The 26355-nt window shown below is 42.0% G+C and overlaps 2 protein-coding genes across 4 annotated transcripts in view; one reads left to right on the forward strand and one right to left on the reverse strand.

The window, feature by feature from the left end:
- Positions 1-3772, forward strand: part of zfpm2a (zinc finger protein, FOG family member 2a) — a 117741-nt gene extending 113969 nt beyond the window's left edge. For all 3 annotated transcript variants that reach the window (XM_034611911.1, XM_034611912.1, XM_034611913.1), the window contains one exon: positions 135-3772. In XM_034611911.1, coding sequence (XP_034467802.1) covers positions 135-2701 — 2567 coding nt within the window. In that variant the 3' untranslated portion in view covers positions 2702-3772. The remainder of the gene's footprint in view (positions 1-134) is intronic.
- On the reverse strand, positions 3713-24591 carry si:dkey-122a22.2. Its single transcript, XM_034611917.1, has 11 exons — positions 24448-24591; positions 23418-23580; positions 23183-23254; positions 23016-23092; positions 22349-22449; positions 20382-20498; positions 19239-19313; positions 7404-7542; positions 4888-4970; positions 4703-4799; positions 3713-4609 (listed from the first exon to the last, which is right to left on the reverse strand). The coding sequence occupies exons 1-11, from the start codon at positions 24505-24507 to the stop codon at positions 4442-4444; spliced, it is 1152 nt and encodes a 383-aa protein (XP_034467808.1). The 5' UTR covers positions 24508-24591; the 3' UTR covers positions 3713-4441.
- Positions 24592-26355: the final 1764 nt, after the last annotated feature.

Raw genomic sequence — 26355 nt, forward strand, 5'->3', positions numbered from 1 at the left:
GAGCAAAAAAAAAACCTTGTGGATGGGAATAAGCTTGGCATAATGCATGAGCGTTTGATGGGTTCCACAGTTAACTCTAAAGGAGAAGTGGGAGGCGAGATTCTGAGCATTTCTCCCTTTTATCTCCTTCACAGGTGTCAAAATGGAAGAGAGCCTCCCTCCTGGCACCAGCTTGAAATGCACAATCTGTAACTACACGGCAGATTCTCTTATTACATTCCAGCATCACATCATGTCTCACCTGTCACAGGCGGCCTTCAGATGCAATCACTGCCATATCAGCTTCCAGAGCCACAGGGAACTCTTACAGCATCAGGACTTACATGGGCACGGCAGCAAACTTCACAGGGAAGGCGACGGCAGTGAGCATTCCCCCAGGGGGCCTGAGGAAAGCCTCCAGCAGCAGCAGCAGCAGGCCCGCGCTGAGCTGGCCAACAGGAAGGATGCTCTGCTGGGAAGTCCCAAAGGGGCCCTCAACAAGGAGACCAGCACAGACGGAGAGGCTGACAAGGCTGAGAAGAAGCCTATGCTGTCTGTTCAGAAGGGAGAGGCGCACCCAGGCAGTAAAGCCAGTTTTTCTTACACTAGGATCAAGTCTGAGCCCTCCAGCCCCCGACTGGCCTCCTCCCCTGTGCAGCATAACATGCCTACATTTCCCATGGGCCCCTTCTTGTCTCAGTTTGCTTTCTCCCAAGACATTTCAGTAGTCCCCCAGGCTTCTGAGATTCTGGCTAAAATGTCAGAGCTAGTTCACCGGAGGCTGCGCCATGGAGGGAACAGCTACCCTCCTGTCATCTACAGTCCTCTTATGCCCAAAGGGGCTACCTGTTTTGAATGCAATATCACCTTCAGCAACCTGGACAACTATTTGGTCCACAAAAAGCACTACTGTAACAGTCGCTGGCAACACATGGCAAAGTCTCCTGACTTCTCTGCCCTCTCAGATAAGGTCCCTGAGGCGGTGAGCCCGAACAGTGGTCACAGTTCTGTTAGCATGTTGGCCAGCTGCCACCCCACAGAGGCCGACAGCCACCTCATGCAGTCTGCCTGTCTGAACTCCAATGTGTTGGACATGATCAATGCTGGGGCAAAAGGGCCTGATAAGGATCTACCAGGACAGGTGAAGAAGGTCACTACCCCGACTGGGGCCGAGGAGAGGATGAATGGAAAGCCGATGGAGGGTAAAAGCCCCACTACAGGCTTGGTGGAAAGTGACAATGATCCAAACAAAACAACCTGCGAAGCCTGCAATATCACCTTCAGTCGTCATGAGACCTTCATGGTCCACAAGCAGTACTACTGTGCCACTCGTCATGACCCCCCCATGAAACGCATGTCCACCAACAAGGTGCCATCCATGCAGAGAACCATGAGGACCCGCAAGCGCAGGAAGATGTACGAGATGTGTCTCCCTGACCAGGACCACCAGAGGCCCCCTATGGGTCAGCCAGGTTTTCTTGGAGTTCCTTCTATGAACCCTTGTACGTCGCAGGAGGCTGTAGAGAGCCTAGTGGACCGCTTCCACCCCCGCTGTGACATCTTCCCAGGTATGGTACCCAAACACCTGGAGGCCTCTCTGACCGTCACTAAACCAGTTCTGGCTCCCAAATGCAATGCTGTGGAGCAGCAGGAGCTGGACGCACCCATTGATCTCAGCAAAAAGTGTTCGCCAGTCTCTGACAAGACATGTAGCTCTCCTAAAAGACTGTTGGATTATCACGAATGTGCAGTGTGCAAGATAAGTTTTAACAAAGTGGAGAACTACCTGGCACACAAACAGAACTTTTGCCCTGCAACTGCCGCTGCTGCTGCTGCTGCTCAGCAACAACAGCAGCCACAACAGCCACAACAGCAGCAACAACACAATGAGACTGGCAGCCTGGAGCCCGCCGTGTTCCCAGATGTGAAAAGCGAAGGCAATAACAACCCTGATGATGTCTACGATAAGAGCCCAGGCAAATGTGAGAAGAATGGCAATGGGAAGGTTATGGTGCAGAATGGAGGCATGTTCCCCCCTCACCTGGGGCCTGTGCCGGCACTCAAGTCTTTTGCTGAGCCCCAGCTCATCCCATCAAAAGATGAGAACAAGAATATGTTTCTGCCCCACTGCCTTTATCCCGGAGCAATAAAGAAGGTGAAAGGTCCTGAGCAAATATCGCCGTATTTTGGGATAAAGCCAACCGATTATGTGACTGGTGGACCAGTGATGCAGGGAGAGGCCAGCGAACAAGACCAGAGCATTAATGGGGGAGGAGGTGCAGGTGGCGGAGGAGGAGAGACAGGAACAACCAGAGAGCAGGTCCAGCAGCCTGCTGCTAATGGCTGCCCCCACCCCGGCAAGGAGCCCCTTCCACTACTGCCCAAAAACCGGAGCATGGTCATTGTCAATGGGGGGCACAAGCCAGAGGAGCGTTCAGGCACAGCTCCCCCGCAGCAGGAGAACCAGCCCCAGTCAGACGGCCAACCCCCCAATCCCTCACCCACGTGGGCCACTGAGAACCAGGCCGACTCCAATGAGAACATGTCACCTTCCTCCAAGTCCCCAAATGAGGAGGCGGCCCCCACAGCCACTAAAGGCGTGAACGGCTCTGGAAGTGGCAAGTACTGCCGCCTCTGTGATATTCAGTTCAACAACCTGTCAAACTTTATTACCCATAAGAAGTTTTACTGTTCATCACATGCTGCGGAGCATGTAAAATAAGTATGAAGAATAAGACACGTTCTTCTCCTCCTTCCCACACCTTTCCCCCAACTTTGAACCCTTTTTCTCCTTTGTTTTGGTACACTGTTGTGTCTGGAATAGTGCATCACGCAGTGCTAAATGCTGCTTGTGGACAATCAAGAGAAGCTTCTTCTTTCATCATTTTAACACTTAAAAATGCAAAACCATTGGTTAAAAAAGAAAAAGAAAAGAAAAATGAATCAAGAATAATATTGGTGCCACTTTCACATTAATTTATTTTACAATCAGTATTAATAGGAGTAGTGATCTTAATTTAAATTCAAAATGAAATTTATATCAGAGTTGTTTGTAATGTTATTGTATAGTCATTCTTGTGTAGCACACATATTGTTTACACTGTAATGTAGGCTCAATGAAACAATAGACAATACAAAAATGAGATGCATTTTAGACACAAAAATAGCTACTGAGGCACTTGTGTATTCTTATTTGCTGTACCAGTTTCTGTATATGCCCAAAATGTCCCTTGCAGATTGCTACTAATGACTTGTTGGCCTTAATAATCACCATTTGGGTGTGATGACCAGGCCCATCCCTGCAACTCACATTTTGGCATATACACATGGCTTTGCATACATATGTGGCTGTTTGTCCCTGTCTCTTTTCTTCAACTCCGATGTGGATGTTTTCATGAGGATGGCAGCATTCTTGTATAGTACTCGTATTTCTGTTTGATGATACACTTTGGTCTCCCTTTTTGCAATTTGCTCTCAATGCAATACTTTGTAAATGGGGGAACATTACTGAAAGCAGTATTATGAAATGGGGACTGTGCATATAATTATTTGTAACCCCATCGGGAAAAAAAGAAGTTGTACAAGAATTACGTTTATTGCTGAAGAACAAGATGGGTGGGAGGTCAGTGGGGATACTGATGTAAAATGATCATTCCAATGTCCTGATTATGGGAGAAAATGTTTCTTAAAACGTTGTTGCTATGCATGTATATGGATGGAATTAAATTCCAGATCTGTTGGAAATTTTTATTTTGATGTGGTGTCATAATTAAACTTAAATCCTCAGGATAAACCAATACTGTCTGGTCTTTCTTTCAACAGTTTCATGTTTGCCATAGTTAAAAATAGACAAAAGTACATTAAGATCTGTTTAGGAAAATACAAAACTGGGTTTGCCAGCCAGATTCATCTGTTGCAATTTATAGGATTAATCAAATCAAGTCCATAAATAGAGTCTGATAGTGGTGTAACTCAATTATGTGCACATAACAGATGACTGAAGCTGATGCGGCAGAGGCAGAGGAACTCAATGTACCTTTGCCTGGGGCTATAACATGGCAGAATATTGAGACAGAAGCGGATGAGATAAAAAGTATTAGGTTGAGCAGTGAAATGTGTGGCCTTTACATTGATATGGAGTTATGTATTAATTTTTGGCACTGACCAATCAGGTAAAGAGACTGAAATAACAACTTAAAAGATAATAATTTCTGAATCTAAGACAGCAAATTCTCCATCACACTGAATACCCTCCAGTTATCTTCAATTAAAAAGCTTCCAATAAGGCAGAGCTGTGCTCTAAAATGGCCTCCTTGATGAACCTCAGCAGACATGTAGACAATCTCTGCAGATTGCTTCAGGGAAAGGTAAAAAGATAACTTGAATATTTTATTGAATATTTAAAACATATTCAACTATTATTCTGTCCAGGTCTGGGGTACAGTTCCATTTTGGCCATGGGTCACTCGCTCTGCTGTTTGGCTTGTCGCTGGTTGACGAGCCTTCGCAGGTGCTGGCTGATGGCAGATGGCTTCTTGTAGATCATTCGTCGGTCTGCTCCTTTTATGTGAATCTGATTGGCTGATGGGTAGGACTCCTCCAGAAACTTCTTTTGAAGCCTAGCTACCATCTGGTGCAGGGAAGAGATGATTTACTATGGGCTTTACACAACAGATATTACCATATTGTTCAGTCACTGTGCAGCTCGAGTAAACACGCTCACCTGGTTGAGGTGTTCTGGTATTTGCTCGTCATATGAATCTCCAGTGATCACACTCACTGACACCCTGCTGGAGAGGGGCTTAAACTTTGTGATGTCCCTTTAAAAACAACAAATAATATGTTTGAAAATTCAGCAGGAAAACAGCAGGACTGTTCAAAAATAATGAAGGTAAATCTTTTCCACACCTAACTTGAGCTGCACTTTCATTCAGAAAGTAATGCTCATCCACAGCACTGCTTTGATGGGCAGGGTTACTGAGCAGGTATTTCTGTAAGGGACAGAGAAACAGAAAATCAGTCACTAAATAGAACATTAAATAAAGTGTCTTATATATAAAAGATACTACTTATATTAGTTTCAGAGGCAAGACAAAAAACAAACAAAGCAAGCCAATAGATGGTTTTTAATATGTCTGTAAAACACATTATATCAAACATGAACTTTACCAATAAAACCTTATTTTATGTCCATGGTTTGTTTAATATTGCTTCTGGGCATTTTTGTAATTTTGTAGGATTTTGTAGGATTTTGTAGGATTTCAAAATAGCAGACTTAAAGCAACTGGTGGTTAAACACTATATTTCTAAATGTATACTGTAAACCAAATTCAGAGAATAACTCCGTGCCAACTGATTTGAGCAATCCTAATAAAAGATTTGCTAAGTAGCTCGACTGGCAGGTTAATTAAACTTTTCCTCAGTCACAGCAGGTCAGCCTTTTTCCCAACTTCTTACAGCTCCCAGTACATATCACCACATACTGACAGCTTTAGGGTCATTTTAACACACCCCAAAAACCCTGCATAGCACTTAAAGGTCTGTTTCATCAAATTTTCACAAAACTTACAGCAGGGACACAGAACTGCAACACGTCTTATAATGCAAAGAAAGGTAGAATTCTTCAAACTCAAATAAAGATTTCTTGGGGGAATAAACATTAGCGATTGCTTTAGCAAGACTATATGAATGCAGTGAAGTCAGTGACCAGTTCATTCTTCAGAACACTGATACCACATCTGAAATCTCAATCTCTCTGATTCTTTGGCTCAGGGCGGGGAAAGGTCACCACGCTGCCAGAATAGATGTGTATTCTAAAACTGAGCAGAATTCCCCTTTAACTGTATCCATCACCCACATGTGATGAGACCAAATAGCTTTGGTGCTGTTAACATAGCAGCAAACAATTCTGCTCCAGTTCAATTAAGCAGTGGTTACAGAACATGCCCTTGAGAAATGGACTGCATGCTCTATTGAGTTCGCCGAGCTTGTGCGTGTCTGTCTGTGTGCGTGTGTGTGTCTGTCTGTGTGCGTGTGTGTGTCTGTGTGCGTGTGTGTGTCTGTCTGTCTGTGTGTGTGCGTGTGTGTCTGTGCGTGTGTGTGTGAACATTATAACCTTCACTAGCCTGTCTACAAAACCTTTCTCTGTCCTTGGAGAATTCAAGCACAATGATGTCCTTATCTCCTTGGCAACAACTGTAATACTTGAAAAGCTGAAATAGGTCCCTCATCACTACTGCCATCAAATCGTGGGTGGCTGGCAGCAGAGAACAAGGCATCTTAACGAACTGTTCACATTCATCCAGACGCAGGCGTCATTGCATCATGAGGACAGCTGCTGAAAAACATTTAATGCTGAACAGATTTTTAGAAATGTCGCTGAGCGTTCACAGAGGGCCACTAAAGTGTAAGTTGTTTCTCTGAATGGAGACATAAAAGAAACAGAAGTAGGACTGTATGCTTTAAATGTAATAAATGGTTACAGAATTAGCTTTCCGGAAATAATCTCTCTTTGTCTCTGTCACTAATGGGCCCTACATGAATGTTTTGAAGGTTCACTTCAACACTAAAATAAGGTGAGAGCACTTCCCCGTGTTACCCAAGATATTGGCTGTTGTTCATCAGCAGAATCCATTACTCCTCTTCTGCCTAGAACGTTTCCATTGCGGGTAAAAAATGACTACAGGCCTTTAAGACAGACAGAAGTGCCACAACTGAATGTTCCTTTTAAATAGATTCACAGCAGATCTGAGACGTGCAAAACCCCTGTAGGAAAAAAAGCTCATCTGCAATACACAGCGAAAAGCTTGTAGCTTATATTAACAGCCGTTTCCTCACAAACTGTATGACCTGTCAAAAGGCTGAGTTTTACAATATAGAAGGCATCCACAGATACAGTGTGTTCGCGGCGTCATGTCAGCCCCGGGAATGGGTTCAATTTTCATTTATTTAAAAATGATGTCTGGTGTCATATCATGGCAAATTCACAGCCTCTGACAATATGAAGACAAACGCTCCTGCAATCATAATCCACTCCTATCTCTGCTGAGGAGGAGGCACGATTATCCTCGCACTAGCACCACCCTGTGGCTGTAGAGGAAACATGAGGGGTGTGCATTTAAAATGCCTGAGTAAATATATCACTTTTCTTCCATAGTTTTAATTATGTTAAAGAAGGCCTGTGCGGAGGAACAAAGCCAAAGTCTGGTCTTCAGATTATATAAATATCAACATTTATAGTATGATAGCACCTTTCCACACTGATATCTTGTTATATATATATAAATCACCTCTGAATTACTCTTTACCTGCTGTGTAACCTGCAGCATCACACTTTTTTAGAAACCAACATCACAACCGGTGTGTGTGTGTGCGTGTCTGTGTGCGTGTCTGTGTGTGTGTGCAGTTGTGTGTCTTTGCCTGACCTGGCGCTGGATGACCTCCTCTGAGACATTTTTGCCTCCGACAGTCGGTTCAATAGCCCCCAGGATAATCAGCATGCGGCTCAGCCCTGTAGCTGCTGAGAACTGTCTGGCTTGGAACGACGGCAGCAGCTTACCATACCTGCAAAAACACACAGATACACACACATAGAACTGAAGCAGGAGACACACTGAAGTTTAAGGATCTGAAACACTGGTTTGAAAAGATGTACTGCTTGATATTTTGACCGCGTAAGGGCAGTAGAACAAGCTCAACGACAGCACTGACATTATGGTGTTAGGGGTTCCAGCTAATGATTCAACAAATACATTTTGACTTACAAATCCAGACTATAAGGGAGTAACCATTAATGGAGAACATTTATCTTAATTGCTTTCTAAATACTCTATATTCTTGACACAGTATGTCTACCAAACAACAACTTACCATCTGTGTTACAGAGCTTTACTTTCACCTGCTACTGTTTGTGGACCTTAAATCCTAAACAGTGTGTTAAAAGATTTAAAAAGGACCAAAGACCTAGGGTAGGCAGCAGAGATATATTATAATTTTCTGTAGGGCTAAAAGTACCAGCGTGTTAATGGTAAATCGAATTAACCTCTAATCAAAGTGAGTCTCTATCACTGGTTTTATTTTTGTTGCTTATCAACATATTTTTCAAAACAACAAGGTTGATGTCATGATTACAATAGATATTCCAGTTCAGACCTACGTGATATTTGCTTTTTCAACCCGACACCTCAAACTTTCTCTTTCGAAAACATTTGCCTGGGGAATGAGAAATCGTTCTTTTTTTCCTTTTTTTGGCAGATGTAAGACGAAGAGCAGTGGGATTTTGTAACTCAGGAGGCCCAATCGGTCTCGGCTCACTGGTGCTCTGAATTGGTTGGTCTCAGCCTGTGGAGCCCAATCAATAGCACCGTGTGCCTGCTGCCGCCGTCGCCGTGCCGCGAAGCCTGCCCCTACATTCAGCCAACACACTGTAGATCAGCCCCCGCGCACCAGGAGACGCTCATCTCTGTTCTAGTCTCACTCCTGGTCTGGGCCACACTAACAGCACTGTGCTCCTGTGTCCTAGCAGCTCCTCTCTGCTATGTTCAATCCTTCAGGAAACTTCAGCACCTCATCAATAACTATGAATCACCTTTTTACTGTGTCAGCTTATAAACTACAGCCCTATTCATGTAAAGTTTTGTTGATTAATTGGTTGATTATTTAACCGAAAATCTGATCAATTGTATGTAAAATGATAGAATTGGTCAGAGTGACAAATGCCTATAGGACATTTTCAGAGGCCACGGCGATGTCTTCAAATTGCCTGTCTTGTCAAAATCGACAAATAACCCATTTTCAATCATTTAAAAAAAAAGAACAACAGGGAAATCCCCACTTCAGAAGCTGGTTCAGCATTATTTAACCATGCTTGTGGTCTGGGTCTATGGATATCAATGCCAATCCGTTAATACGACCACCACTTTGGTGCAGGCTGAAATAACTCAACTTCTACTAAAAATGCATTGGCACAAAATTTCATTCAGGCTTTCATGGTCCTCAGAGGATAAATCAAACAGACTGAACGGGATCCCCTGGTTTTCCTTCGAGTGCCACCATGAGGGGAACATTTGTGGGTTCTTGTGAAATGCCTCAAGAGCTTTTGAATGGATTTTTGTAAAATGTTTTAATTTTGTTAACTCTGCTTTAATTTTTACTGTGCTTGAAAAACTAAAAAAAGATTAGTCTAATAGACATTTGTTGTGATCATTTTTCAATATCTACTGATATGAACCTTTTTATATTGATATCATAACCCACATGATGGAAATGGTTAACATTGCTTGCTACAAATGAGCATGTTATACATTTTGCCATGCTGATGGTAGCATTTGGCTCAAAGCACCAATCGGCCTACATATAGATGGATTTGTTCTTTCAATCGACCACTCGGTTAATTGACAACGTGCACGAGCACTAAAACCTATTAATATGAGTATCAGTATCTTCAGTCACAGTCCAAACATGAAGTATTTACCACAGTAAACTGCATTTTGCAACAGGCAGCATTCAGACCTGCTTCACTGCCATTACAGTGCTGATATCAAACCTATATCACAAACATACACTTTTCATGTGTAAAATAACCCATTTCACCCGGTGTCGATATGAAGTGTCACTAACCAAAGAACTGTGGCTTGAAATGTCAAGCTGTGCTCCGCCAAAGCATGTCAGCACTGATTGGACAGATAAAGCTGATAGAAACAGCAGAGAATGGTTCTTCAGCTGCAACAAATGGCTGTGCGCGATAACATATCTGCCATATTCACGGTACAACAAACAGTCCCTACAGGTCAATAATGGATATAGGCAGAGAGGGGAAAGAAACAAGTCGACCGTTCTAATTCTGTCTTCAGCACACGGAGAAAACTTTTCAAATCAGACCTCCAGAGAGTGACATTTTGACATTTTCATCTTCCTTGCCACAATTTCCCCCTGAAGTCATTCTGGCACCACAATTTAGAATCGACTCTGACCTGCCTCTTTAGGGACTTCTCAGTCTCTGCACATTTTCCACCTGTCACCCTTTTTTCTCACCCCTGGATTCCAAAAATAAAGGGGAAAAAACCCTTTCTCTATCAGCCCCCCAAGTTTGAATCTGGTCAAATCATTCCTGGGTCTGGCATTGAACATTATTTCAAGGATTCTCCAGCCACCTGTCCTATTCCCTCCGCTTTTTTTTCCATTTTTAATTCTGCCCCGGAGTGAGGATTATGCGAAGCAAGGCATGCGTGTCAAAGGGAAATTTAGTGGGTAAAGACAGCCAAGATTGGCGGGATGAATTAAACAGATAACGGGAGGAGACGAGGTGGGGGAACCATGTAGAGCAAAACGCCTCACCGATGTTGGTCATTTCAGAGGGGCTCTTTTTTTCCCTCCCCACAGGAGCGAGGAGGCAATATCTAAATTAATAAAGTGATGAAATGAGTTTGTGCCGTGGACTTTCTGCTGTTTGACTTTCCCATCTGGATTAGTGCAGGCTGAATGGACGCTCTGTTACTTTTGTTACAACTGCGCAATTCACTGTCGGAATTTGGACCTGAAGTGATAAGGCTCCCCTCCTCCTCCTCATTACCATCTCATTTCATATGCAGGGCCTCTGTTACCTGAGAGCCTGCTCACACACAAAACACGAACTATTACACGAGCTTCTGCCAACTATTACAATGAGCAGAGAACATTTAAACATGGACTATTACAAGAGGCTCGACTACGAACTTACTGTATAATCAAATCTTCTATCATTGCACCCAGTTTCGAAATGGTTGAAATGATTATTCATCAAAAATAAGCTCATGAGTAACTATAGTACAATTATTCGACATGATTGCAGCTCCAGGCTTTTATTATCATCAGTAAAACCAATAATAAGTATGAAAACAAATATTGGGAAGGACTAATACATCAATAGGACCATGCTGACTGGGAGTCAGTCAGCATGGTCCTCTCACCCAATGTCTGCTGGGATTGGCTCCAGCTCCACCAGCAACCCTCAAGGGATAAGATGTGTAGCTAATGGATGGATGGATGACCAATATTTTAATCTGACCTTTCTGAAACAAGACTCAACTGACAAACTAACACCACCCTCAGGCGGAGTAGTGACCTGCCTGGAGGAGGGGTTTTAAGGCTGTTTTTCTGTGTTCGTTCGGGGACAGTATGATGCATTTTCACAGGCATTTTTGTCATTTCTACATTAAGGAATACAACGGAAATAAATATAGATTTTTATTGTGTTCCCCTTGACATTTTGTATTTGTGTGTGATATCATGTTTTTTCTTATATGCCCTAATACAACACACTACCCTAACCTAAAGACTTCTTCTCAGTATGAACTGCGTTAAGATATTTTCAGCCCTGTCTGTCTGTTTGTTGGATGGTTGGTTGGTTTGAATAATGTGGTGGTCAGCGAAGACAACCGACAACAATGGAAGATACAGATTTTCTTTTACATTTAAATATGATGACAGAGAAGCCCCCTCACATCTAGCACATAGTATTTGTATACTGAAACACCACAGGCCAAAAAAGTCTGTGACAAATTTAAACACACAGATCTCTTTGATCGGATTTGAGAAGTTTTCTGTCCAACTAAAAGCTTCTCAAATCCGATCAAAGAGATCTGATTTGACATTTCCATCATCCTGCCTACAATGGTTTTGTTATACAGGTGTTATCTGTGACAGAAAAACACAATGTTACAACAAAGTAACATCTAAATCTGACCTTTATGAAACAGCCAAACAAATAACAGCACCCTGAGGCCTAGAGGATACAAAATAGAGGAGTTATTGTATGAAGTATTATGCTTCTGTATTGTTGAGTGTGATGTATACTGTTCACATACTAGCAGCTTTACAGTAGCACACTTTGGGACACAGAAACAAATTAATTCACACATTGCTCATATTAGAGCCTCATTAGAGTCTCTAACATTAGAGCATCTTACAAATTATACGTATTACAATACAATGCTTCATCCTTTACATACGTGTTCCAACTGTATCTATTATCAAATTATATCTATCTATACCATCAATATGTAATCGTTGTTTTTAAGTTAGATTTTTTTTTTCATCATTAAACTTTCCGATCGCTTTTGAAGGTTTAGGTTCTCAAAACAACGAATCACTGCTCTTATTTAATTATTATCTGATTTAAACAAATTCTGCTTTTGAGAAACATTTGGTCAAACTGCTTCAAGTACAGTACATTATATTTAATGTTTATATCTGCTTTATTACTTGTATAAATAAACTTAAGTGCCATTCTCTTTCACTGCACACATTATATGAATAATGTGAACTGATTGTGAACCAGGCTTTGTAAAGTGAAGCTCAGTTGTACTACGTGTGTTAATGTAACTTTATAATCCCAGAAAAAGCAAACTTGTAAAGGTGATGTTAAAACTGTCTCAACGTAGGCCAATTACAATTTCAAGGCGCAATACCCAGTATGACCACAAGGTGTCATTCTTGTACCACACCAACATCAGGCTGAGCCTAGCATCCCCTGCCTGCTCAGATTCTTCCTCTCTGCATCAATACTATAGATTACACTAGGGTAAATACACAGGGGCCACGCCAGCCCTTCTTCATTAGCAGAGCATAACAGCAATAGTTACGCTTACAGTGGTTCTAATTACAATTAATTGGCATTCCCGATTCGTCTGGGAGTCTCTAGATGAGAGGGGTGGTAATTAGTGAGGGCGGGGGAAGGACAGCGGGGGGGCAGCTGAGTCAGGAGACGATTGAGGGACGGGGCTGACACACTGGGAGCCATTACAGAACCAGAGTATGAAGCATAATGAATCACACACTGTTGGAGCCTGCCGGGTCAGATACAGCAAAACACACTCAGATTATATCGAATGTGGAGTTTGTGTTTTATATTATCAGGTCATGATTTTTGATGCTAGCTCAAGCTGGATTGTCATTGCACAATATATCAACAGGGATGATCAACCTCAACAATTTCCTTTCCCATTGTTAGATAGTAGTGTTCATCAATAGACCCTGTATCATGCAGGCTGTATCCTTTATACTCCTTGGTTCTATTTCCCACTGCCCTAACTTTTCCTCTGTTCCTCTCTCTTTTCTTTCTCCATTCTTCTATCTCCGTCCCTCCATCGGCCCATGGCCGTGTGATTGCTGCCAATCTAAGCCGTGGATTCCTACAGGAGTTCAGAGCAGAGCTGTGCTCCAGTGGGTTATTGAACACAGTAAAAGCAAATGGGCTCTGAGGGGGAGACTGGATATGTCATCACTGGCTGGCTGCTACTGTTTACCAGGGCAGAGGAGACAGAGAGAGGGTGCAAATGCTCAGAGATTACAAAACACCACTTAAAGTATGCCATTCATTACTTTAATAGAATATAACTGAAATGATTAAGTGTCTTAGAGGCATGTAAGGAGGAGAGGAGAGGACTCTGTTATGTCTGTAAATCTATCCTCTATGAAAGTGCTGTGGGGAGGGTAGAAACACTCCTTGGCCTCGATATTAAACCCTGTCCGGCTTATAAATCAAACCGAATGCGGCAGTTGTGTGACTCTGAACGCTCGTCAGTCAAAGTGACAGTCATACGCTGCCTGTCATACAGAGTCGACTCCAGGTGAACTGCAAAACATGCCTATCTGCTACACACAGCAGCAAGCTGTGAGGGTAACTTCAGCATGTATGTGTACATAGTTCAGTATGCGCCTGTATAATTGTTTATGTAATTAGGTCCGTGTGTGTGTGTGTGTGTGTGTGTGTGTGTGTGTGTGTGTGTGTGTGTGTGTGTGTGTGTGTGTGTGTGTGTGTGTGTGTGTGTGTGTGTGTGTGTGTGTAGGCCTTGATGAGCATATTAATGACAGGTAGGATGATGAATGTGACAGAAAGCATTCTTTTCATTTTGAACGTCATAACTCAATCAGGCTCCGTCCAGGCGTACAGCTGCAGATGTTCGGCCCACAGTGAGCGATCCATTTGATGCCACTTAAATGCATCTCACATTTACACACACTTTAAGAGAGGGCACGCACAGTGTACTGCATACACACACATAGAAGGTAAAACAATCTCGCTAGAAACCCAACTACAAGCTTTGTGTCTCAGCATTAAACTAAAAGTGTTGAAAATATAACCAAAGTTAAAAATAACTACTAATGACTAACACTTAAAATAAGTGAGATGCAGAGGGAAGGGTTGAGAAGACTTTCAAGTGGAGTTCCTGTGAGAACTGAGTTGCACTAAACACAGTAATGGTACATTCAAACGGAGAGTTTGCCAATCAATCAGCATTCATTAAACTGTAAGGACCATCCCTAGGACGAGAGCACTCCCCATCGTTTCTGCTCTCTAAGCAAATATATTCCCCATGGGGTAAATTAGTTTAATACTCCAAGCACACACTCGGCTGCAGAAAGACAGGAGATACACACACACACAGAAATTCCTTCCGAGTACATTATGAGGGAGTTATCAATTTAATTTATTCAGTGAAATGTATTCGTACCTTTGATGTAATTTGTCAAATTATAGCTAAAATCTCTGTATAGAGATGGATATCTAAAGAATACGAAGCTAGTTATCATTATAAAGAGTACACAAGATGAAAGGAATGTGGACATGTGTTTTTTGTAGCTTGGGCTGGACCCTCAAAGCTGTGTTTTCAAGTAGTGTGGGGACACTCACATCAAGCTGAGCCATAAGCATCAGCAGCCTTTTAAGCAGTGTTGGCACAATGAGAGTGGTTTTCCACAGGGCAGCAGGCAAGGGGAAAGACCTTCATTTTAAACTGATCCACTGAGCAAATATAGTCGAGACCAAAAATATTTGGAAACTGTTACATACATAACATTTCATTTATCCAAAGCGACTTCCAATAAGTGCATTCAACCATGAGGGTACGAACCCAAAACAGCAAGAATCATGTAAGTACATTAGCTTCAGAAAAGTCAAACTACAAAGTGCTACATGTAAGTGCAACTTGACTGAGACCATCTTCTTAGCCAAGGTGTAGTTGTGAACTCATTCTCTCAGGGTTAGTTTGAAATTTAAAAAGAAAGGGACACAAAAGTGTCATGTTTCAGCTTTAGTTTGAGAAGGTTTATGAGAGCCTAGTTCGTTGGTGTAGAGCATCCCTCAAGGACATTGAGGAGGAGGTACAGGAAGGATGCTGCCTGCGGCCTGGAGACCATTGACAATACCACACTCCCTGGTAAGCTGAAGATCTGGTGCTCACTATTTGGATCGGATAACCATAAGCCATGGCTACAGGGATGGTGTGAAAGAAAATAATGTAAAGATCAGCCACCCAGGTATTGAAACCTTGAGTGGATGATCTTTACATTATTTTCTTTGACACCATCCCTTGTTTTGCATCTCCATGTGGTTGGTGCATATTGTCGGGAACATGGCTCCAGGCAGGAGGATAACAGAGGACATTTAGGCTAACAACACGGTGTAAATGAAACCTTTTCGAGTTGGATTTGAATGTCAGGGCTCACAGACCCTTGGATGACACCACAGGAGCAGTATGGAGGCATTTTATGTTTGTTTTTTCTGTTTTTATGCTTGAAGGAGTCACCATTTACTTCCATCGTATTGGATTTGGCTGCAACACTGTTTACTCTTGAAACTCCTAAAGTGTTTTGTGGACTCACCCACCCCTCCATCGGCATAGTGGTGAGTAGATAATGAATGAATTCATTTTAGGGTGAACTATCCCTTTAAGAAGACGACGGTAGCCGTGCAGGACTCATGCCATGGAGACATAGTGGAAACATGCGGCTAAAGCTTGATGCAGGTCATTTCCCTTGTAACAGCCCCAGCCCATAAAGCCAGGTCCATCATGTAGAGAATATTGTGGTCTGTCCTGAAGTGATGAGGTGTAGAGCTTCCTTTGATTGTGCTGGTGAAACATAGAGTGACAGCGTCGAGTGACTCAAACCACTCTCAAACCAAACTGCCTCTTATTCTCTGAATGCAATTTGGTCAGACGTAAACTGGGGCCTCTCCTAATCTCTGATGCTAGACCCACTGCTTGGTTTCTCATCAGGAAGCTTTATCTGTGCCTGCAAGGAAATGAGACACATGCTACCATGTCTGCAAGGGAAAATCCCAAATAAGAAATTTGACCCCTTATAGCAAAGTGCACAAGTCAATGCCTGTGCACACAGTCACACACAAGCATAGGGTAATAGCATTCTCAGGAGATGATGGCAAATCATTTTGTAGGATGTTACTGAACTAATTCTGGAAGCGAGCCTCTGTTAATGAGTAGGTCTTTGATGTGTAAATCCTCCAGTCCCAGAGCAAAGCTGATACAGTCTCCTCACAATCCTGCTCAGGTGCAGCCCTGCTCCCTCCTGCACTACTTATCTTGTGTACCAACACTGTAAAACCTGACAGCTAATAAACCGGTATCTAGGAGAGAGAAATTACACCAACATGTAGACTTCCTGAACAAAACAAAAATAGGTACAAGGAAGAGAAAAGGATGCTGGGGCCCATGATGCAAATGGCACTGGGATGCTGGAATGTCAGGATGCCTGGTGTTGTGCTGCATCTCTTACGTCTTCATCCTGCCATATCCTATTCCTCTTTCTATTTTTACTCCCCTATGGATATCCAACGCAGATGATAAAATTGTTTTTTACGGAGTAAATGTAAGTCCTTGATTCATTTCATTTCTCCATTGCTTCTCCACAGAGTAATTGGATTGTGGCTACACTGTCATGTACTCAGTGAAATGAATGCCTATTAATCAGAGGATAATTGGACACATACCCCTGATAAATGGTGCTGCTCCACTTTGAGTCACGTACAAATTAGGCCATTTTCATGGATCCATGTCTTATCTGGCTCAACTCATACTTATGTAAGCTGTGAGCTACCATTGGTGCACCGAACCACAGATGCATTAAGTCATGGAGTCAGGCCTAAAAATGTGACCTGATTTTACCATACAGCTTTCTGTCTTATCAGAGCACATATTAACTCCTCAGTGGTCATTTTCAAACTAAAAGTCTGAAATGAAAAAAAGTGATTATAAATAAATGTTGAAAACCACATGTAATTACGGCAAAGCAAGTCTATCTCGATACTGTATATTGTTTCACAATCAAACTTCATACATATTGTAATGTAATGTAATAACCCTAAGCCTTCACTTGATACATACTGTGTAAGCGAAGGATATACAAATCCAAGTTTAAAACCTGAACTCAAAGGCTTTTAGATTCAGAAATGATAAATATAAAAAATACAAACTATGCAAAAGGTCAAAACTAAATTCTTAAAAGTATCCAAAAGCTTTCAAGATGATTTTAGAGGAATATTCCTATTTTGGAAACTATTGTAAAGAAGAAGCTACATGATTTGAGCTACAAGCTAATACATGCAACACAAGCTTGCTGATGTTAAGCTGGTATTATGTTGACCTATTTGTTAATAATTTTTCTCAAATTTGTAGTTGTCTCGCTATATTTTTATTCATTCTTTTGTCTGAACTTTTAAAAGGAAAACTAAATTTCAAATGAATGAATATGAAATAATATCACAATTATATAGAAGTAATTTCTGTTGGGTTTTAAAGATATAGTCAGCGATAACAACCTGACCAAGTCTGTTTGTGCGCTGAAAAAACAGGAAACAGATAAAGTGGCTCAGATCTGGTACACACTAATGTGCTGTACGTCTCAACATTATCAAGAGAAGAAGATGTGGCTGAGAAACTGTCAAAGTGGAGAAGATCAGAAGAACAACAAATCTGACAGAGTCTGTGCAGGACCAGTTGTAGAGTGGAACCATGGTATCAATGTCCTGCACACACTCCCTCATTTTTGGGGAAATGTATTTGGCGTGTACGCCGACCCAGGTCCCATGCATCTTCTAACGAAGCAAGGTTTGTGAGTTATAATGCAGCCAGCCACCCGGGGCAGAGGGTGATCGAAATGTTTTGGCATCACTTTTATGGAGCTGTAATGTCATCCATCTTTATTGGTTAACATCAGTGAGGCTTTCCAGTTGTGGAGAGAACTCCATGCATGGTGGGACTGGGACACAGACATGACCGGCACACAGTGCTGAGGGCCAGTACAGACTTCAAAAACGTTATTATTTTATTCTATTTTTTCATCCAGTAGCCGGAGGAATTCATTTTCAGGTTTTCTGTCCGTCCATTAGTACCCAAGTCCATCAGTGCATAAGTTTATCAGTACATACGTTCATCCGTCCCATTCTTGTGAACGTGATATCTCAAAAATGCCACGAGGGAACTTCTTCAAAATTGGTCAAAATCACAAGCTTAGGAGCACAATGTATGTATTCCCATGCTGTCGAAATTGTGATACCCTCCTTGTGAGCTTAAATACAAATCTGGTCCATAAACGCGCATCCCTGAATTTTGGGGCCAAAGCCTCTGAAGAAACACCAAAACAGGGAATGTATTTCCTTTGTTGTTGAGTTGAAATATTATGTTAGATTAAGTTATCAATTTTCCAGCATCAGTGTTTCATAATTGACACGTCTACCAACATTCCTCCTCTGCACTCTGGCTTATCATTAATAATAGCCCACCCACCCCTCATGATAATTAATGCATTATCAGATATATGCTCTGACAATGACTGCCACTTGACATATATCTCGTCTGGAGGATTAAAGCAGTGTTATAACACTTGATGTCAGTCAGTCCTGAAGACTGCCACAACCCTCGCTCTCCGCTCATCTGTTTCATGCTAAAAAAAGGGCAATCAGCTAATGAGTTTTTCCAGCCTACAATTAATCATGCTAATGAGCCCCACCCAGCACAGATAATCAACTACCCTCACCATAAAAGCCAATTAAGGAAAAGTTTGGAGCTTGACTTGTGAAAGATGCCGGCATCTCTGCCTCCCTTCTCCTCATTCTAATCCTCTCTTTTTCTTCATACATTTCCTTTTTTTCTTTTCCTCTTCCCTGCCTTTCGCTTTTTATCTGCTCCTCTCTGCCCTACAGAGCTCCTTATCATCCTCTTCACTCCTTTCCTCGCTCCTCTTTTCCGTTTGCATTTTTCACATCCCTTTCTAGTTTATGCTCCTTCAACATCTTTCCATCCTCTCTCCTCTTTCCTTTCATCCTTGGCTATACTAAAGTGCCTTGAGATAAATGAATGGTGTGATTTGGCGCTATACAAATACAATTAAATTGAAACTGAATTGCTCCTTCTTCCCTTAATTATTTGACCACCTCTGTCCTTCATACCCCCCTGAACCCCCCCCCCCCCCCATGTACTCACCAGTACTCCTTCCACTGGTCCTCCTCAAAAATGTCCTCTGGGATGGGATCGATCAGCACCAGGTCGGACACTTGCCTGAAGACAATGACAGGACACACACAAATACACTCAGATGAGGAGAGACTCATTGACCATCCACTTTACCCTCCTGGCCTGGGCCTTAATGAGTGTGAGATGGATGGTGTCATCGTGTCTGTCATTCTGTACATTTGTCTGTCCTGGGTCCTCACAGACAGATAACTACACATATACCACATCCAGGAGCGATATTTCCATTTGGAAAGGTGTCATCCACTCACCACTACTTAATTTTCTCCCTTAACAGCAGCAACATCGTGCCTGATTAAATAATAAATCTTTCATTCCCGGTACATCCTACTTGTCACGTTAATCACCACGTTGTCTCTGAGATGACTGAGTTATGGGGGTTGAAGGGACGCTGGAATATATTTAGTTCCAGAGGCACATCATTCTTTACTATGCTATAAACCCATTTTAAAATAAGTCATCTTTAAATGTTTCACAGATTTTTTATAGGAGATATAGTTATATTTTTGGTTGCCAACAAATTCCCTGAAGACCTTCCATTCGCTAACACACACACACATTTATTCCATAACTGTTTACTAAGATTAAGATTATTATCTTAAGTGAGAAGCAGTGAGAACGGTGCCAAGAGTCACCGACCGGAAATCCAGAACAATTGGATGAACACATGGATGATTTTAGTTCCCTCGCCGAACTTGTTGACAATGACAAAAATATATGCCACTCTTATCTTTTAACTCTACTACTCGTTAGTTGTGGTTTTATTCATCAGCCTTCTTGGTTAAAGCTGAAACTCAACACAATCAATCAGGAAAGAAAAGCGGGTGACTGTGTAAAATCACAGTTTCTGCCCATCCAGACTACAACGCAGCCTAGGAGTTTCCAAACTAAAATGGCGCCAGCAGCAGACAGGAGTAAATGTAGAAACAGTGATGTTTTTTAAACTAAATGGCAGCTACCTACACTATTTAAATGCGTCTTGTTGAATACTATACGATGGCGCTGACACCGGCTGAAATGCACCAGTCTAACAATGAAGCTGTATACTCCAAGTGAAGCTCGGAAGGAGATTTGCCATCGATGTACAATACTTACACATCGTGAATGTGGCTGTAGAACCTGCCATTGAAAGCACCGAGCTCGGAGCCCACAAGGATGAAGGGTTTGGCAATCCCAGCAGCCTGCAGGAGCCGGTGCAAATCATCCACCATCCTGGAAGACAACAACACTCATCTGTCTCTGCACAAAAAACCAGGGCAGTCTGCAAACTGGGCCAGGAGGTTTATTTATTCATCAAGGTGCTACTAGGACATGAATGCAACAGGCTATCGTTAATCTCATTCATCTCTGATCTGCTCATTTGCAGGTTTATTAAGAACATAGTGGAGAGTTATTAGTAAGATCCAAAAATGAGCTAGAAAAAAAAGGAGGAAGGGCCAAAAAGGTGTTACAAATTCTGTGTGGAAATGACAGTATTTTCATTCTGTATTTAACCACTTTACACACATGGTACCAAAATAAACAGGACTGCTGAGACCCATGTGACAGCATAAAGGAGGGCACTGCTGGCTGCTCTCTGCTGCAAAACACTGCAGGACAATCACCAGCAAGCATATCATCAGAGATACATGATGAGCCGCTACTCTCCGAGAGCCATCTGTTGTCTTGGGTTTGCTGAGCTGATAAATCAAAACTGAGGAGGCACATTGAAATGAAAAGTTTTCATGAGACTTAAGGCCAAGCGGTCATCAAACTCCATGAGATATTGATCTCTGGGAAATTGCCTGCATCTCAAAATGGGTAGCCTCCCGCTTCTGAGTCAGATGCCAAGGTAAACTATACTGCTGACCTTTTGCTGAACGACGTCTGGTCACCCGTTGGGCAGATTTAAGACTCAACAAACGTGTTACCATGTCAGAGGCCGGAAGATTACAGCCCAGTCCCTCAGCAGCATAAGGCAGGGGTGGGTATGACGGAGGAAGGCAATGCACAAGGTCTCCCTGCACACACAAGTCTCTGCCGAATGTAACATTCATGGAACGTCCCAAATGGCCACTTTATCAAGGGAATGCTGATTCCCTGTGGATATTTACTCTGCTATTCCACTTCTGGCTGTCCTGTAGTGAAGCAGGATAGTTTTAGAGAGTTGACCTCATACGTAACAAGGTTGATTTTCAATTAACCGATTTGCTAATCAACAGGAAATGTATTTCCAGATTATGTTGATAATCAATTCATACTTTAAATTATTATCAGTAAATTATCGATTTCTGATTTCAGCTTCTCAGACATAAACATTTTTAGATTTTACTCTGTGTTATATTTTACTTTGAATTTAAAACACATTTGGATTTTAAATTGATGTTCAGGCAGAACAGGCAGTTGGAAATAATACTAGATAATTATTGATCAGTGGTTACAGCTTCTCAAAAGTAAGGATGAGCTGCTTTTCCGTATTTTCGATCTTTGTGAACTAAATACAGAGCATTGGTAAGACAAGTAGGTGCCCATTTGCTTTTTATTATGTACATGCACAGGTGACACCATTCTTGACCTTCATCAGCAGCTTATTTTGATGATGAGAAGGTACAGGATATGACTGTTTATCCTCCCACACATGACCCTGACACACACCTAGAACATTTTTCCTCTTGCAGCACTTAGGTACAGTGTCCCGAATCTAACACTGTAGGTCACCATAGAAACTGAAGAGGTGCAGTTAACACAGGCCTGTTCCACGTGAGGAATGCCCCCACAGTACTGGGAATCTGGCTCCCCCCAATTAACACTTGTGAAATCAAGATTCACCTGCACATCTTACTACAGTGCTGTTCATCTGGCCTGCATATCATTTACGATTTCCACAAATTCCTTTTAAAAATTCAGCAACAACAGATAAACCAGACAGACGTCCCTGCATATGCAAAACATCCCACTCACCCTGTCATAGTGCAGTTCATGATAATGAAAGAACTGATACATGCAGACTCTGTGCACAGTGACTGAACATTTTGTGTGTTAGAGGGAATCAGGATAACTGCCAATTAAAGTAACACACTCACCGTCCAGTTGTTGACATCCCCCAAACTTTCTCAGTTCCGGTGGTTTCATTCTGCATCAGCCGCTTGCTGAAGCCCAGTCCCATTCTGTCATAGGTGCAAACCTGAGCAGTGTGACAAACAAGGACAACTCAGGTTTACAATAGTTTTTGAATAACCTCATGACACATACAGATAAGAGACTCTTTCTACGCACCCTGCCCCTTCTCATCCTGTAGAGGCCCATTAGAATGCACAATAGTTGAATTTAAAGGTAATAAGGTACATATGGTGGTGTGTTTTTGTTAGGAACTGATGTTGTGATGCAGCTCTTCAGATAGATCTTCCAAAACAAGCCTGTGACCTCATTTGGGTCACATTTCAGACAAACAACATGGGACAGGCTGTCAGCCCCGGCTTGCTGCTGTGCTGAGTCCTTGTTGAGCAGAGACAATGTGGCAAAGCCATTGCAAGGACTGGCCTTACGTGGCACTGACAACAAATAACATGGCCGCATAAATAGAAGCTGAATCCACAGAAAGACAAACCAATGGCAGGACGCTAGCTCACCCTCAGTGTATGTTATGAATGTGATTCATCTGAGATATTTATGTAACCTCTGATGAGCTCATTTGGTTTAACAGATTAAATAAAAAGTCTCAAAACACTAAAAGCTGTGTAATTTCCCCACCTTTGTTAGTGTGGCCACACTTTCTTGGACATGATACCAAATGTCTGAAGACATTCCAGTTGGTGCGTCCAGTATAACTGAAAAGAACAAAATGTTTAGGCTGAGCTAAAACACAAACCAGCCACAGGAAAATTATCAATGGCAGAGTCAGAGAAAATGTTTATTACCAACTGGGTTTCCTTGTCCTTTACACAAAAGATGCATCTTTTGACCCAAACTGACATCAACAATCTGGCCATCTGAACAGGAGAAAAAGAAGAATAGATGCATCAATAAAACAGAGGATTTGTTATTTCGCTCCAAGCTCCCAATAGAGGCAGTTAATAGCTAAACCTGTTTTACAGGTAAATATTAAATTAAATAAAAAATAACAATGACTGTGTTGTACTAAGATGAGAGAACCTTTGGGCAACAGCATCTGTCCTTCTCTCTGCAGCGATGCATAGTTGAGGAATGGAGGGATGATGATAATTAGGAGTAAACATTTTCCAATATTTATGAGCACAGAACGGTAAGACATTCTGCCTTTAGCTTCAGCCTTGCGCTGGGGTCTTGGGTCTGGATCCTGGTTTACACAGAGAAGAAAATGTGATGTGAACACACATTAACCTCTCCTGTTACACACACACACCCCCAAATATACATACACACATTTCCCACACACTATGTAAAAAATGTATGTATTCTCAAACAATACTATTGTAAAGGAGTCTGATCATTCCCAAATTAATTCTGCAGTGTGACAATAACATACAGCCACAGTCATACAGAAGTTAACTCAGGAGAATTGTTGTTGATGTTTTAAAGGGTATTCACAAAAATCATCAATTGAATGTATGGTGTTTTGTATTCACTGCACTTTGCAGTTAATGACTAAATGCAAACTATTTACCTTAATTCAAGTGCTTTAAACATTTGCACAGTACTAGATGTATTCATTTACACTTTAGGTTGTCATCCAGTGCCCTGCAATGATGGTCTAGCATCATCAAAACCCAAAAGAGTCACCTGAGGACACCAGGGTTAACCACTGTGCATTGTAGTAGATGACCATCTCACGTATAATTTGCAAACGGCTGGGAGGTATTGTTACTTCATTGTCCGGGATGTATGCCGAATTACAGAAGTGATGCAATGGATTCTTGAGAATAATGGAGTCTGATCATATTTAAACGGAATAGGCTGTAAATAATCAAACCCTGATAAAACACGAGTTAGTTTAATTGAATTCAGCTCCTTTCCTCGCTGTACAGCATCAGGGACGCGTTCTAACACAACGTGAGACTACTGTTAGATCAGCTGATGAGAGGATGGAAACGTCAGTATCACACATGCTCTGATGACAGTGTCTGATTTGAACAGGTTAGCATATTGTCGGCTAGCAGCTCTGTCACATGCTATCAGCAGCTAACTAGCCTCAACGTAGCTTTACCTTCTTATCTGCATGAGGGGGGTCGTTGCTTGACGCTTGAGCTTCCGTTCTCCGACGCATTTTGAAGTAAAGTAATGAATACGTCCTGTGACGAAACCAGCATAAAGTAGAACACAATGAATGGAAGGGTAGCAACTTCCTGGTTAAGGTACGGGAGCCGACAGGGGACAGACTTTCCCAGTATGTATTGTAGAAAACTGCAACTTCAGAACCACAAGTAAATAAGTGACGTTTTCTTTTGTCTTCTCATCGCAAATACTATTCAATCACAATCATCTTTCTCTTAATGATAATTTCCACTGTCATACTTTACGATGACTGTTTAATTATTGTGTACCACTGTGTACCAAGTCTGAAATGTGCAACTTTACAATTATAATGCCAGTGTAATGTCAAGTATTATTATTATTATTATTATTATTATTATTATTATTATTATAATAAAACATATTCATAATCATCAGTATTATAATCATTAGTAGTAGTAGTAGGCCTTTTAATTAAATATAATTCAAATTAATTTATTTTTTGTTTGTTTGTTCATATATTCATGTGTTTGCTTTTTTAACTAGTAACCTCTCTTTCTGTCTTTGTAAGGTGCGTCTAGGATTGTAGATTGTAGTACAACTAATGATCTGCAGGGGTCGCTGTATCCCACCAACCCATCCTATACTCTCCATCACACTTAAACAAACATTCAAACGAAACATGACCCTAATACAAACTGGAGGTCATTGAGTAATTATATGGAACCATAAACTTCATCTCGATGTAGCCAAATAGATGAAGGTAATTAGAAACTGGTGGGGTGTGATTGTGTGTCCCACTGCTCCTCTTACAACAGCCATTCAGACCCTCATCATGTTTAATAACGCACTTATGGTGGGCAAGGCAGCTGCTTGTAAGACCAGCAATATATGCAAATTGCTGTTTTTATGCAGTCATATATGTGTGGTATGCCAAACCATGCTGGTCTGCGTCACTCAGGGACTGTAACACTGGCGATATTCCACACAGACCTCCACATAGCACTGGTTGCAAACTGGGGCTGCAGTTTGGCTGTGCTCCATGTCTGCAATCATCCTGCACATTTCAGACACCGGGGGACATCGGATAATTAAGCAATGGCTTAAGGAAAACATTCAAGTTTTAAGCGATCATTGACATCATGAACCTAAGGGACTATAAAAACTGATTTTAGTTGGTATTCAATGTATTTACCTTTAATATTCACCACAATGGGAGATTACCTTGACCATTAATCCATTAAAGAGTGTCTTGACAAAGCAAAGCCTCAACAATAAACCTTGTTTAGATAACAGGTGACTGGAGCCATGTTGGGAATTCATTGCAGTAATTAAAAGGCCTGGCTGGACCAAAATGATGAATGTCAGGTATTGACTCACAGTCAGCTGTGTGTGTGTGTGTATGTGTGTTTGTTTGTGTGTGTGTGTGTGTGTGTGTGTGTGTGTGTGTGTGTGTGTGTGTGTGTGTGTGTGTGTGTGTGTGTGTGTGTGTGTGTGAGAGTGAGTTTGTGTTTGTGTTTGTTTTTGTTTCAGGGTCTCCAGGGTTGATTAAAGCTAATGATGCAAGGTCCTCTCAGCCTCTTGCGTCTGTTCCAGCTCCACATAATTAGGACAGAGAGAAGGATGATCTTATCAAACGACTGTAGTTCCCCCTCTACAGTTTGCGGATGCCATTCAAACAAACAACAGTCTCTTGGCCCCCGACTTCGATGTGGCCTGTCAGACTGAACAGCAGTGAAGAAACCCCAGGACACATTACAAGGGAGGAGTTTCACCACTTGAAGAACCATCCATAGAAAATCTGTGACGCCAAAGGGTGAATGACATATGTCGCGCCCCTCCCCCCAAAAGGCCAATTGTCTGCTTTGTAACGGCTAAACGT

The sequence above is a fragment of the Hippoglossus hippoglossus genome, chromosome 16 (assembly GCF_009819705.1).
Source record: "Hippoglossus hippoglossus isolate fHipHip1 chromosome 16, fHipHip1.pri, whole genome shotgun sequence".
NCBI lineage: Eukaryota > Metazoa > Chordata > Actinopteri > Pleuronectiformes > Pleuronectidae > Hippoglossus > Hippoglossus hippoglossus.